This window comes from Crotalus tigris, unplaced genomic scaffold (assembly GCF_016545835.1).
Source record: "Crotalus tigris isolate CLP2741 ecotype Arizona unplaced genomic scaffold, ASM1654583v1 scf7180000024339.11422700, whole genome shotgun sequence".
In the NCBI taxonomy this organism is placed as follows: Eukaryota; Metazoa; Chordata; class Lepidosauria; order Squamata; family Viperidae; genus Crotalus; species Crotalus tigris.
Genome location: NW_024100509.1, coordinates 2,844,590 through 2,858,777, shown reverse-complemented (window position 1 = coordinate 2,858,777; position 14,188 = coordinate 2,844,590). Strand labels below are relative to the sequence as shown.

The window sequence follows — 14,188 nt, the reverse complement described above, 5'->3', positions numbered from 1 at the left end:
TCCCTGTTCCTCCCTTCCTATCTCCCTTTTTTCCTCCTTCCCTTCCTGTACCTTCCTTCCTTTCCCTCCATCCTTTCCATTCACCCTACTTCCTTCCCTCTTCTATTTCTGTTCCTCCATTCCTCTTCCCTGTCCAGCAGGCAGGTAAGTGTCAGCTGCTGAGAGGCGGAGGGAGCAATGCAAGTGGTCAGCACAGTGCAAGCTCAGAGGGACTGGAACATTTCTGCATTGACTTTTTTCCAACAATTATATCAATTCTTTCCAGGTTCCCCACTGACTTGTGAGAAACTATCAGGAATGTTGAAAATGAGGATCACATGACTGTAGCTGACTTTGGCAGTGTGGCAGCAATGTTAAATAGCAGCAGTGCAGCAAAAAATTCCCCAAATTTCATTCCCTCTGGAATATTGGATCCCAGCATTCCATTAATTAGAATGGGTCAATTTGCTGTGGCCAACTCAGTGTGATCAGCTCACTGCTACCAGTTTGCCACTACCAAGTCACCTCTGCCAATTTACCACTGCCAAGTTTCCACAGGACAATTATACAGGCATAACTTGCCACAGCAGTTGGAGGGAGAGCCAAGTGGGTAGGCAAGCAAGTGAGTGGTCAAAGCACAGAGCAGCGGTAGCAGCCAGAAACTTCCCATTTTCACATACCCCACACTGCTGCTGCCACTGAGCTCCAGGCCTAAGAGGCCAGGGATGGTGGTAGCAGTGGGCTGGGCAGGGAGGATGCAGTGGCCAGGTGCATCCCATTTTCACACACCTCGATGCTGCTGTTGGGCTGAACTTTGGGCTAAAGGAGGAGGTGGTGGCCAGGGTCATCCCTTTTTCACACACACCACTGCCATCACTGCTGCCATGTGGAGCTCCAAGCCAAAGAGGTTGGAGATGGTAGTGGCAGTACGTGTGTGTGTGTGTGTGTGTGTGTGTGTGTGTGTGTGAGAGAGAGAGAGAGAGAGAGAGAGAGAGAGAGAGAGAGAGAGAAAATGGGACGCCTCCCTGGCTGCTGTTGCTTCTCTACCACCCACCCTGCCCACCGCTGTCCCCAGCCTCTTCGACCCGAAACTCAGCAGCAGTGGGGCTGCGAGGGCGTGTATGAAAATGGGATGCTCCTGGCCACCATCATCTGCATGACCCCTGCTCCACACGCTACCACTGTCCCTGACTTCTTCATCCTGGAGCTCAGTGCAGTGGCAGAAGCAGCGGTGTGTGTGTGAAAATGGGACATCCCTGGCTGCTGCCAACACCTGCCCCACCCACCACTGCTGTCACTGTCCCCAGTCTCTTCAATCTGGAGTTCAGCATGGCAACAGTGGAGGTGTGTGAAAATGGGAAACCTCTGGCCACCAGTCTGTGCTTTGCCCACTTGCTCACCCATCCATTTCTCCAGCCACCCACAGTAAGTTGTCCCCATGGCGAGTTGGCTGTGTGTTCTTTGGCGGCAGTGAATTGGCAGAAGCGACTTGGCAGTGGTAAGCTGGAAGCAACGAGCTGGCCATAGTGAGTTGTCCTAGACCCCATTTGATATACCTTTGTTGACAAAGTATTGCCCTATTTTCCCCAACTAAGTTACAAAGTTATCAAACACACAAGTGTTTTAGTAGTATACAGGTAGTGATTTTTCTCCCTAAAACTACCTGCATGCATCTAAAATGATGTAATCCAAAAATAAAAGGGGAGAATCATTAAGATTTAGGAAAATTATTTGCATAAATATACAAATTAGGAACAAAAACCATTTTAAGGAAGTAGAAAAGTAATAAAAGAAAATGGCTAGAAACCAGAACCAGGAAGAACCACATTTTAGCTTAGCATTATATACAGCAGGGGTGTCAAACTCTATTTCATTGAGGGCCGCATCAGCATTGCGGTTGTCCTTAGGGGGCTGGGTAGGTGTGGCCAGGTGGGCATGGCCTACTGGGTGGGCGTAGCTGGAGTGGGTGTGGCCTACTGGGTGGGCATGGCCAGCTCTTCATGGTTCACGTCAAGGGGGCCTGGGCAGGAGTGGGACAGATCTGAGAGTCTCTGGTAGAAGGGGGTGGGACCGGGGCAAGCGCCAAGCCATGGTCTATTGGAGGAGTCTCACTGTTCCTCTCAGGCCATGCAAGGGGGGGGCTGGATGGTGGTGCAGACTGCCCGGAGCCCTGGACAGCAGAGGTCAAATGCCCAGCTTGGCCGTCCAGCCACCCACAGTAAGTTGTCCCCATGATGAGTTGGCTGTGTGTTCTTTGGTGGCACCTGCGGCACCAAGCCCAGCCCCACTACCCCAAGGGGGTGCCCAGCTGCACTTACCTCCTCCTCAAGGCTGCTGCTGCTGCTGTGCTTGCTCTGCTTAGCCAGGTTGCTCATGATGGGTATGGGGCAAAGTCAGAGGGAAGCCTACTCCCTCTCCATGGGAGGAGACCCGGCTTTCTATCCAAAGCTTCCTTAGCAATAGGATGGGAGACCCCCAGGATAGGCTAGGAGGAGGGGGCAAGGGGATGGTGAAAGGGCAGCAGGGCAAGACTAAGGCAGGACTTCCTTCAGACCCTCCCTCTCCTTCCTTCCTTCCTTCCTTCCTTCCTTCCTTCCTTCCTTCCTTCCTTCCTTCCTTCCAAGAACAGAGTAGTGGGAAAATATTTGAGATGAGGGAGGGAGAAAAACAGGCAAGAAACGCAGCTGGGAAGGTGTCACCCTTCATGAGGAATGAAGAAATGCACCATCACCTGGAAGCGGTCAGCACGTGGCCCTCGCCTACTTCACATATCTGGCTTGGTGGGCTTTGGGGGAGGGGACGCCATGAGCAATGCGAGAGTCGACGTTACCTGCACAGTGCCGTCCAGCCCCCAGCCTGCCCGGTTTCGGCAGGCAGCGAGGCACTCTCCTCACAGTGCTGAAAGGCTGAGCCAGGCAGCACGAATCCGAAAAGAAGCCCAATGCCACCCAGCTCCCAGCCTGCCTGGTTTCAGTAGGCATTGGGGTGCTCTCCTCACAGTGCCGAGAGGCTGAGCCAGGCAGTGTGAATCCGAAGAGAAGTGCGATGCCACCCAGCCCCTAGGATGCCGGGTTTCGGCAGGCAGTGGGGCACTCTTCTCATAGCACCGAGAGGCTGAGCCGGGCACTGTGAAGCTCGCCAGCTCTGCACCTTGCTGCCTGCTGAAATCAGGCAGGCTGGGGGCTTCTTTTGGGATTTGTGCCGCCTGGTTCAGCCTTTCAGCTCTGTGAGGACAGTGCCTGCTGAAACCCCCAGAGCCCAACAAGCCAGATATGTGAAGTAGGCGAGGGCCATTTGCTGGCCACTTCCAGGCAATGGTGCATTTCTTCGTTCCTCACAAAGGGTGACACCTCCCCAGCGCATGCCCAGGGGATGGGGCCAATGTGGCAGGGGCCAGTCCCTTGCTGTTTTCAGACGGCCTTGTGGAGCTAAGACTGAATGTGTTTCAGCATAGATGGTCACCACAAAATTGTACATTGGCTCCTGGGCAGCCTGGGCCGGGGCCAAGGCAACAGGGGCCATTCCCTCACTGTTTCCAGGATGGCTTTGCTGGCTACATGAAACCATGTCGCCGGCCGCATCCGACCCCCGGGCCTTGTGTTTGACATGTCTGATATACAGGTAGTCCTTGACTCACAACCATTTGTTAAGTGACTGTTCAAAATTACACCAGCACTGAAAAAAGTGGCTTTCACACTTACAACTTTTGCAGTTTCTTCATGGTCCTATGATCAACATTCAGTTGCTAGTTAACTAGCATGCATTTATAACAGATGCACTGTCCCAGGGTAATGTGGTCATCAATTGTAATCTCAGCCAGCTTCCAACAGGCAAAGTCAATGGGGAAAGACAGATTTGCTTGCGTGAGTCACTTAACAATTGCGGTGATTCGTTTAACTGGTAAAAGTCATAAAATGAGGCGCAACTCACTTAACAACTGCCTTGCCTAGCAATAGAAATTTTGGGATAATTTGTAGTCATAAGTCAAGGACTTACCTGTATAAACTTTGCCTATATGATGGTTAATGGTTTAATATGTTATATAAACCTAGAAAATTGAATTGATAAATGGTGCTTAAATGTAGTATTAATGACAGTATATTAATTCTATTGATAAGAGTAAATATTGTAGTTCTAGAAACTATGATTGTGTAGGAAAAACCTTAAGAATAAGGACAGTAAAATAATTCAGAAAACAAAAGTCAAATTTAGAATCTAATAATTATTTACAATATATTAATTGTCAATAATAATCAGTAATAATTCAACAATATGGAGAAATAAATTATATTTAAGACATGATTCAAAATATAGCGTAATAGGATCTTATATAAGCAATATTGTGTTATATGGCAGTACATTGGCTTTGTTATATTTTTATTTTGATGTACAGCATGGGACTTGTATTTCTCTTAGAATTGATTCTTGCTGGAACATTTAAAAACTGCAATTAAATAAAGTAGCTTGTAGTGTAGTAGATTACACGTGTTATGAAATAGCACTTTTCTATTTTAGTTTTTCTTGCACAGGAACATATTCATGGTGCACAATTCTTACTCAGGGTTTTAAGGTGAATCGATGATAATTGCCAGAGGCTGCTGGAAGATTAATTTAATGAATCCTCATTATTGTCACCTAGCTCTTGACAATAATTTTAAGGTATGTATATTCAGCCTTTTTAACAGAAGGACACCATGAATTAAGCTACTAAACTGTTAACTGTACTTTTGGATCCTGCTTTTGTACTTTTGTACTGGTCTTGGACCATAATAAAATTTATCTAACCCAAAAGAAGTGTACAATAGCCATAATGTTGATTGCTTTCTGATTGGTACCTTGGTTCCATCATATTTTCTACTTGCTCTTCCGGTGGAAGTATTCAGGGCTGCCTCTTATTAACAGTAAGACGCTAAAGCTGGAATAGCGGAATCTTTATCTTGCAAGGCTGTTGTTTTTTTCAGGCTTGACAACAAAAGTGAAAACTGAAATGCTAAATCCTGCTGTTCTCAGCGTACCCTACTTTAGAAGGTTGTTGAAAGGATGTGATCACAGATGGAAACCATTGAGGACATTCTGAGCTCTGAGGAACAGTCGAGTACAAATGAAATGGGTCCAAGTCTGAATCTTTCCAAGAACCAGTAACCTCTCTGTATTATCTACCCCTCACGAGATAATTATCCATCAAGTTCAAATAATACCCGTTCGTATTATCAGAGGAACGTGGTTTGACATTTCTTGCTATTCGATGACTGCCCCTTAGAAAGGGGTTGGGAGTTGGATTATTCGCGAGGCTCTCTCAGAAGGTGGCACTCAAAGTCTTCAAACCGATGGCGTGACCGAGGTGTTGTTATCCAAGGGCTGACAATTGCTCGGCCACGCTTTCTTCACACGGCTAAATTGCGCAGTCTCATCTGCTACGAGAGCATTAGCGCGCCGTCTGCTCCGCTCTTCGGCATCCAGCAAACCCACCAAGGAGCGCCGGCAGAGGGCAGCGCTGCTCCTTAACTGGGCGTGGAGGCTCAGACACGTTGTTTCCCACGCAGCGCAACATCGCGACGCTCCCTCGGTCTCGGGCTCAGCCTCCCTCGCGCTCGCTCATCTGCCAGACTCCTATCTTTGCCCGGCGGGAGTGCAGCGGAGGCCGAGCGGGGCGCCAGCAGCTCACCAGGAAAGTGGAGCGTCGAGCCTCGGGATGCCCCTAAGGCTGCTACTCTTGCTGCTTGCGCTGGATGCCTCCCGGGCGGCGCGTCCCCACGACTGGCTGTACCGCCAGAGACGGAGCAGCCCGCGGGAAGAGGAGGAGGGCGGCCTGCGGGATCGTGCCGCGGGTGCCCCGGAGGCGGCTTCCTTGCTTAGCACCTCTTTCGTCCTGAAAGGCGACGCGGCTCACAACCAAGCGATGGTGCATTGGACGGGCGACAATAGCAGCGTAAGTGCTTAGTTGATGCTGCTCGCCTCGCGATCTGGAATCGCTCCTTGAGCTGCGGGCTTTCCTGCTCGTTAGAGCGGAGTCCTCATGGCGCCCTCGCCGGCAGCGGGGAGGGGGAGGGGTAGTGACGTGCCACGTTTGGGTGGGGAAGGGAACACCCTCTTCGGTCCTCCTCTAAGGAAGAAGAGGGGTCGCGCGGGTGCCTTTTGGAAGCCTAGCGAAGGCTTTCTCAGTTGCCTCTAAAGCCAGCCCCGTTCTCAGCTGGTCAGACAGACCACCAATACGGGGAAAGAAAGCTTGACATGTAGAGGGGCGAATGGGATTCATATTTTCTTGGATTTTGCCTGCTAAGGCGGATTAAGCCATCCAAATGCCGTTGCTTCCGAACTGGTGGGAATAAGTTAGTATCTCTGACGGGGCCTACTCCAAACACCGGCTCAAAAAAAAAACAACCAAAACCCAATGAGATTTCCTCTCACTCACCCCCCCCCCCGTTAGAGACACGAACCCCATTTTTCATATCAATTTCATAATCTCCCGGATGTCAGTGGAAGTATATTTGTCCATTTAAATCTCTCCCAACTAAGATAATTTTTTTATCCCCTGTGTAACTCTAGGAACATAATTTTGCCCTTTCCTGGATTGTGACAGTAGGGGAATCTTACCCGTTTACACTTAGAAATGCCTGCTTGTCCCAGATTGCCGTGTTACAGGACCACCTTGGGACTCCTCCAATCCCGGCTCCACCCACGCCACTTGATGGTTACAAATGGACATGTCATGCTTGCACACAAAGAGACACAAGCTTTCTCTTGGCAATGTAAGAATGGAACCACAGTTTGAGATCCTCTAGCACAGAGGTCCTCAACCTTTTGGGCACCAGGGACCAGTTCCGTGGAGAGAGGTTTTTCCGCGGACTGGAGGGTGTATGGTATTGTATGCTGCCTGCATCTCATGGATGGGGCTTTGCTTGTTTGTGCGGACCAGTTGCTGGCATGCCATGGCCCAGTACTGGTCCACAGACTGGGAGTTGGAGACCCCTGCTCTAGGATATCTAGTTTGGATGAGAGGTATGCTGATAATCGTGAAAATTAGTATTCAGTTCCCATCCTATTTAATTTTATGACAGTTTTTGAAGAACATGATTTCAGAGGCAAAAGTATTGGTCTTTAAAGTTTTAAGATCTCCAGAAATGCCAACACCAATTAATATCCATCTGCCCAAAAACAATGTGTCTTAAAATCGAGGCAGTTACGGGTATTTCATAATTTGGCGGCATTCTGTGTTGGTTATTTCATTATTTTTTGTGCTTTCCCAAGACAAGATTTTTTTGGGCCAACTAACTACAACTAATTCATTCAAATTTTGTGGAACCTCTCTATACGTTATCATGTAAAAGCAGACAGCAGCTGCTTTTTTAAAATAAAAATTAATGACTATTGTCATCTTTTATATAAAGATGGAATGGTAATGTAATTTTCACAGCTGCAAATATATTGAGCGTTAGTGCTCATTTTTTCAAAAAGAGGTTGGAGGTGTTCATTGATTAATAGAGCAGCTCAAATACCAAAGCATAAACATATGTTCAGTATAATCTTTGCAGTGAGTTACTTTATATCTGGTGTATTTTATTACTGTTTAAAAATAGCAATCAAATACTTTTCTGGATATTTAAAAAGACATGTTTAAATAATATGGTTTTAAATTTAAAAGAAATTATAAAGGAAAAAGCAGGAAAATCTACCACAAAAACATATCTTTATTATATGTTAATGCAAACCAATCATACATATATATTCATGTCACAGTGCCCAATTTAATTAATAACTTTTAAATCAGTTTTCTTAACAGTTCGAAGAGGAAATTAACTGTATTGACCACTTATGTAGCCCAGATTTTCAAGCAGCCGGTGTTTTCTTTTAAAAAGTGTTTTATTTCATTTTATCACAAGTTTGAAACTTTAAGAAAATTCTCTTTCAGTTTCTCAGTCATATTTCAATAATGTCTTATAAACAGAGCTTCTGAATGTTGTGTTATAAGCTTTTCAAATTCAGTCAGGTCTGACTGTTCTACTTAGTTTTATAATTCTTTTTGAATTAGTTGAAGATATTAGAACGAATGTCATAAGTTGAGGACTACCTATATCTTTTAATTAAACCACACTTTATCCTGGGTCTACCAGTATTTTGAAACATGCCCTCTTTATTGGATCTTAAATGTGACTCTCAACCTGAGAGGAAATATGTGCTCTACGAGGAATGAAATATGTATGTGCAATTTTTTTTTCTCTCTCTCCCTGAAATTTCCTTCCACCAAATTCTTAAAGTGGCTAATTATCTGTTCCTACTCTCAGCAGAGAGCAGGTAAAAAAGAACATGTCTTATACTACCATGGTTACTTTCTCTCCCCAGCACTGGCATTGCAGTTACTATAGGCTGAAGCCCAGGTAGACAATTTCCTGAGATGGCCACATTGTCATCACTGTCCAGCCAAGTCTCAGTAATACCTACTAGATCAGCATCCTCATCCATCATCATATCAGAGTTGGATGCAACCTGTTTATGATCTGTCCTTTACAAGCAGCCCTAGAACTAGGACATCCCCTTCTCCTGTAGCAACATGCGCAGGGTGATGTTGCTTCTTCTCCTGCCTGTCTTTATCCCAGTTTGGGTCCCAATTGCCTTAGCCCCAGAGACAGACAATTTCTCCCTTCCATCTATCTTCACATGCCCCTCTCGGCCCCGCTCTTTGGCTTACACTGGTGTGTATAAGCAAGCACACTGTATCTGTACTAACCAGATACATAACCCCTGGTATTCAAGGTCCTATCTGTCTACCCCAGTGTTTCCCAAACTTGACAATTTTAAGGCATGAGGACTTCAACTCCCAGAATTCCACAGCCAGCATTGCTGGCTATGAAATTCTGTGAGTTGAAGTCCTCATGCCTTAAAATTGTCAAGTTTGGGAAACACTGGTCTACCCTAATACTTATTCTATTTTCTTTTGCCTTCAACCACATAGCTAGCCTCCCCAAACCTTTCCAGGAGCTTTTCCCTACTCTCCACACAGTATCATGTATTACCTAGTAAAACGAGAACGGGAAAAGAGAACATTTCAGCACTTCTCAGCTGCATCTGTAGCATGTGAGCTGAAAAGTCCAAGTCCAGGTTTGATTAACCTAACTCTGCTATGGGTTCTAGGTCACTTCCTTTCTGCAGACATGGTATTCCTTCTCTCCCTGTCACTGTTTTCTTTCTCCATGTCGCTGGTTTCCATGAATTCTTTTTTGAAGGAGCCAATCGAAAATTTCCACTTCTGTTCTATTTTCCTCAAGTTACTTAATTACCTGCAAAACCAGATTCCAGCCTCTAACATTGATCTTTGTTGCTTTGTGTCATTAATGATAACTGCTCTGTTGTCCTCTGCAGCAATTCCCATATAGGGTTTTGAATCTGAATTTGAATATTCCTTGTTGATATTTTTGTTACAGTCTTTTCCAGTTCAGCTTTCTTGTGGGTATGGGGCAGAAACTGGTATCACCAACTTGGATGATCTTTTCTTTCATCTGTCCTACTTCACCAATGTCTTCCTTCCCTCTGGGACTTATTTAAAGATACTTGCAGTTTTCAGTCATCCATCACTTTCACCCTACCCAATTTCCTCACTCTCCTCACTTCTCATTATCCTGCAATAATATAATTAACACCAACACTGATTAAGCTGACTAAATTAAACATTTAACCAGACTACTACTAAAATTAATCATCTGTCCAATAGTTCATATGCATCTCTAGATCCAAATGCTGGCTGTCCTGCATTTGTGGAATTACTACAGAGTTTCATAAGCTATGTCTTAGTCTTGGGAGGAAAAAGTGCTACCAAGTACCAAATTCGGCCAGTACAAAACAGAAACTATAGGTTCGTGATGTAGAATTAAATTTTCATTGAGATACTAGTATAGAGTTACCCCCTCATTCTGCCTGGATAGACTCCCGTGACTTCCTGCTCCCTTAGTCTGATGGACTGAATTCAAACAACCCACCATTTCCTCTACTTCAGTGTTTCCCAAACTTGACAATTTTAAGGCATGTGGACTTCAACTCCCAGAATTCCACAGCCAGCGTTGCTGGCTGTGGAATTCTGGGAGTTGAAGTCATCATGCCTTAAAATTGTCAAGTTTGGGAAACACTGCTCTACTTCTTCATTCTTTTTTTTTTAATTTTATTATTTTATTTTCATTACAATCATAAGAAAAAAAATTCAGATACATAACATGTTAAAATACAACACACAAATTCTGGCATTGCTCACCCATTTCCCCCCAAACCGCATCCCCCTCTCATCTTCACTTCCCCCTTCCTTCTACTTCCTCACTCTCCTCCTCTCCTCCCTCTCTCCTCCATCTTTCTACTTGCTTATCCCTCTCCTCTTCTTCTCAATCGGATGCGGTCTAGGGGAAAATGCCCGAGCAATCCTCTATCACCAAAAAAAAGAAAAAAAAATCTTAAAAATATAAAACTATTCCTACTTATCTGAACTATTGAACATACTACCCATACTCTCCCCTCCCCCCTCCCCCTTCTCCCCCCGGCTTCCCAGAGCTCAGTACAGGGTTACACACACACAAAAAAAAACTAAACATAATCAACTTAAATTTACTACTTATACAATAACCAAAATCATAATAACCCTTAACTCTCTGCAAACTTCAATTCATAATTTAATAAAAATCCATTATTCATAAAATAAATGAAACTTTGTTGTTCCATACTTCTTCTGAATATATTCTATCCATCTTCTCCATACAGAAACATATCTCTTTTGTGAATGGTCCTTTAAGTAAGCAGAAATTTTAGCCATTTCTGCTAAATTAGAAACCTTGAATATCCATTCTTCTAAAGAAGGCAGAGAATCTGAAAGCACTCTGGAATACTCCTTTTCCATTCCAGCAGTGCATAAAAGTGGTGGCGGGGGGATCTCGATCCACCCTCATATCTATCACATACACCCTCTGATCTGGGACAAGGACCCTCATTATCTGTAAGATTTGTTCTTCTGACCAAACATTGCCAGGAATATCAATTACTACGCTCATCCTCACTTCACTATTCTGCTCTTTGCACCACCTAATAACTGTGTTAGAGTCCATTTTGTTCACATGACTCATACGTTTATGTAAAACCAACCTCCCCTTCTAAAAGAGGAGGGGCCAGGCAGGGTATCCCAGATGAGCCCCCACATGTAGCATTACCCCCTCAGAGGCCGCCAAAGCCCAGGTCCCCCCTAGTCCTCCCTCTTTCTGTTGCGCTCAGCAGCCGCGCCCTCAAGGCACTGGTGGAAAGTCCCTTTTCGACAGGAGCTCACGCGGAGTAGGAAAGGGGTGGCAGGTCCTTGTTGTCATCAAAGGAGTCCACAGGAACAGGATGACCAACTCCCCCAGCGGTCATAACGGTAATAGTCAATGGCTTTCAGCAGTCGCTGGGAAAATGGGGGGGGGAAGGGAAGCACATATTTATGTGGTTTCCAGAAGATCTCAAGAATGTCTTGAAGGAAAAGAGCAGCGGAAAAATAAAAGTTTTCTCTGTACATTGAAAGATCAACTTCTATCAATTTTCCAAGTATTGTGAAGCTCAAATTATGCTAGATCCCTACTTTCTTTTGATTTTGAAATCTCTTTCATTCTGCTGGATTTAGAGTTGAAAGAGTAGGCAGCCAGTCTTAAAAGACAGGGCGGGGGCATTAAGCAACATTTCTTACCAAGTGGAACATAGCCAAAGAGCTAATTTGGGAAAAGCCTCATTGTGTCAACCATCTGTCTAGCGAATTCAAAATTAAGGAATCTTCACAGCTTTGAGGTGCCAGAAAAGATAAACTTTATTGAATATATATCCCGGTATTGAAGAAACAAAACCAACTCTAGTTTTCCCGCAATAAAATCTGGTTAGTTAACAATAGCTTTCCATAACTTCCACTCACCATGTTGCCCTATGAGAATGGTTCACTTCTCCGTCAGACACCTGCTTTTGTGACCTTGGCTCTCATGGTTTATGGTTGGCTTCTTAGAATTCTGTTTCTTTCCCAAGCTTTCTATTCTGTCCTCCCTATATCTGTGGCAAGTTGAATAGTGATAGAAGTTAGCAAGCATCTTAGTAATTCAACCTTGACACATTGAGAGCAAATGAGCGGTATGAGCTATTCCTTGGTAGGTGGCTTGAATAAGGAACACAAACAATTTAGAGATAAACTATAAATAGAATAGAATAACAACTTTATTGTCACTTTGAATGTACAATAATCGGCATACATTAAAATGAAATTTTGTTGCATAAAGCTCTCAAATGGTCACCACCTCCAATATACACTACATAAATATGACAAAAATAAATAAATACAGAATTATGCATAGACCCACATAAATTATAGGTTCTGTTTCAGCTATCATAAGAAACTACATTGTGAACATATCACAATCTCTAAGCCAAGGATTCAAAGGATGTTTAGCCAGAAAAAAACCTTCAATTTTATTTATGGAATGAAACAAACAAACAGCATGATGGCTTAGCATTATGTGAAAATGCATCTAAAGGCTAGAAGCTTAATTATAGTTTACCTATGAAATAAAAAAATTATGTACTGTATCTGTTTATTTAAACTCTAAACCTATGTACACTTTGCTAGGAATAAATCCTTTTAATCTCATGATTTTAAGTAATAGCTACATCAATCTGTTCTGCTGATTTTCTGAGACATTTTTGGTTTACAGTGCAAACCTGGATTTATCTGTTTGGCAGTTAAGCCCCTTTGATACCTCTCTGACCACAAAAAGGCAAAGAAGCAAAGCAGTGATACAATGAATAACTTAATAATTCTTAGAATTCAAGTCTTGTAAGTTTGTTTATTTTATTGCATATTAATATGGATACTTTAATTATGTATATGTATATATATGTGTGTGTGCATATGTATAGCTTAGTTTTCTTTTTTGCATGCTTTCCTTTAGGTAATTCTGATCCTTACTAAATATTACCACACTGATATGGGCAAAGTGTTGGAGAGTTCTTTGTGGAGGTATGTTTGTTGCTTATATTTTTAGTTTTCCTAGAAATCAATGAGAAACTATTTCATGCTTGAATGTATTGGAGTTTTTTTTTATTGTCACTTGAATGGGGCAAAGATACAATGTGGATATGGCTAATGTCTTCTATTTTGGAGGCTTTTGGTGGGGGGTTGTTTTCTTAAATTATGTTGTTTAATGTTTACTTCAAAATTATGGGAAAATATCGGGAAAATCACCACATTGATTTTTAGTAGCTGCCCTCAGCAGTATAATAGTAGAAGCTCCGGGAGCTGCAAGAAAGGGGATCTGGAACTTGCAGATTGCTCCCACTAGGTCAGGGGTAGGCAATCTCGGTTCTTTTATGACTCATGGACTTCAACTCCCAGAATTCCTGAGTTAGCTATGCTGATTCAGGAATTCTGGGAGTTGAAGTCCATGAGTTATAAAAGAGCCGAGGTTGCCTACCCCTACACTAGGTCATACAATTAATCTACTATATGAGTAGCCCGATTCACATTAGCTCCAGTGTCAATTTATTTTAGTTCAAATGAATATTGAGGAAATGATTAAAATGAAAAGTCATTTTAATGCTGTTAAACAGTAGAGATTACACAAGCATTCTAAATCTACAATCTCTGGACCAAATCCCACTGCTCTTAATCCAGATTACTGTCAAATTAGTATGAGCATAAAGATTTCAGCTAAAAATCCCCCAGTTTTCACAATGAAAATACACAGGAAATTAGAAATTAGGGGGGAGGCAAACCTACAAGGTCAGGATGGTGTTCTCCCATGTTATCGTATTGTAATGAATAAAAAGAGCTTTGCCCACATGCTGAGTTTCTAATTTTAATTGTGACATCATTGAGTACGGAATTAGAATAGGATTTGCTTCTGCTGCCTTGTGCTAAAAATGTTTACCAAGGGATAAGTGCTAGGATACTAGGTTTTTGAAAGAAAGGTGTGAAGAAATAAGAGCATGATTATTTGTAAGACTGGCAGGTTAAATCTGTTTCATTTTTACTACATTCTATCATCCTTCCACCAAGTTAATGGTATAAAACTAACCCCAGGACAATAGCATTGGGTGGAATTGTCTACCTCTGCAAACCTCCTCATAGAAATAGAAATCCATGACTAGATGATTGCTTAAATCAGGAAATTCAACATTAAAACATGCATGAAAGTGGGCTGCATAATTAGTTTCCCAGTCAGCAATACCA

At 43.5% G+C, this 14,188-nt stretch overlaps 1 protein-coding gene across 1 annotated transcript in view; it reads left to right on the top strand.

The window, feature by feature from the left end:
• The first annotated feature begins 4,213 nt into the window (after positions 1-4,213).
• SORCS2 (sortilin related VPS10 domain containing receptor 2) overlaps positions 4,214-14,188 on the top strand; it is a 114,120-nt gene continuing 104,145 nt past the window's right edge. The window contains exons 1-2 of the mRNA XM_039325956.1: positions 4,214-5,908; positions 12,909-12,976. Of these exons, the coding sequence (XP_039181890.1) occupies positions 5,672-5,908; positions 12,909-12,976 (305 nt within the window). The 5' untranslated portion in view covers positions 4,214-5,671. The remainder of the gene's footprint in view (positions 5,909-12,908; positions 12,977-14,188) is intronic.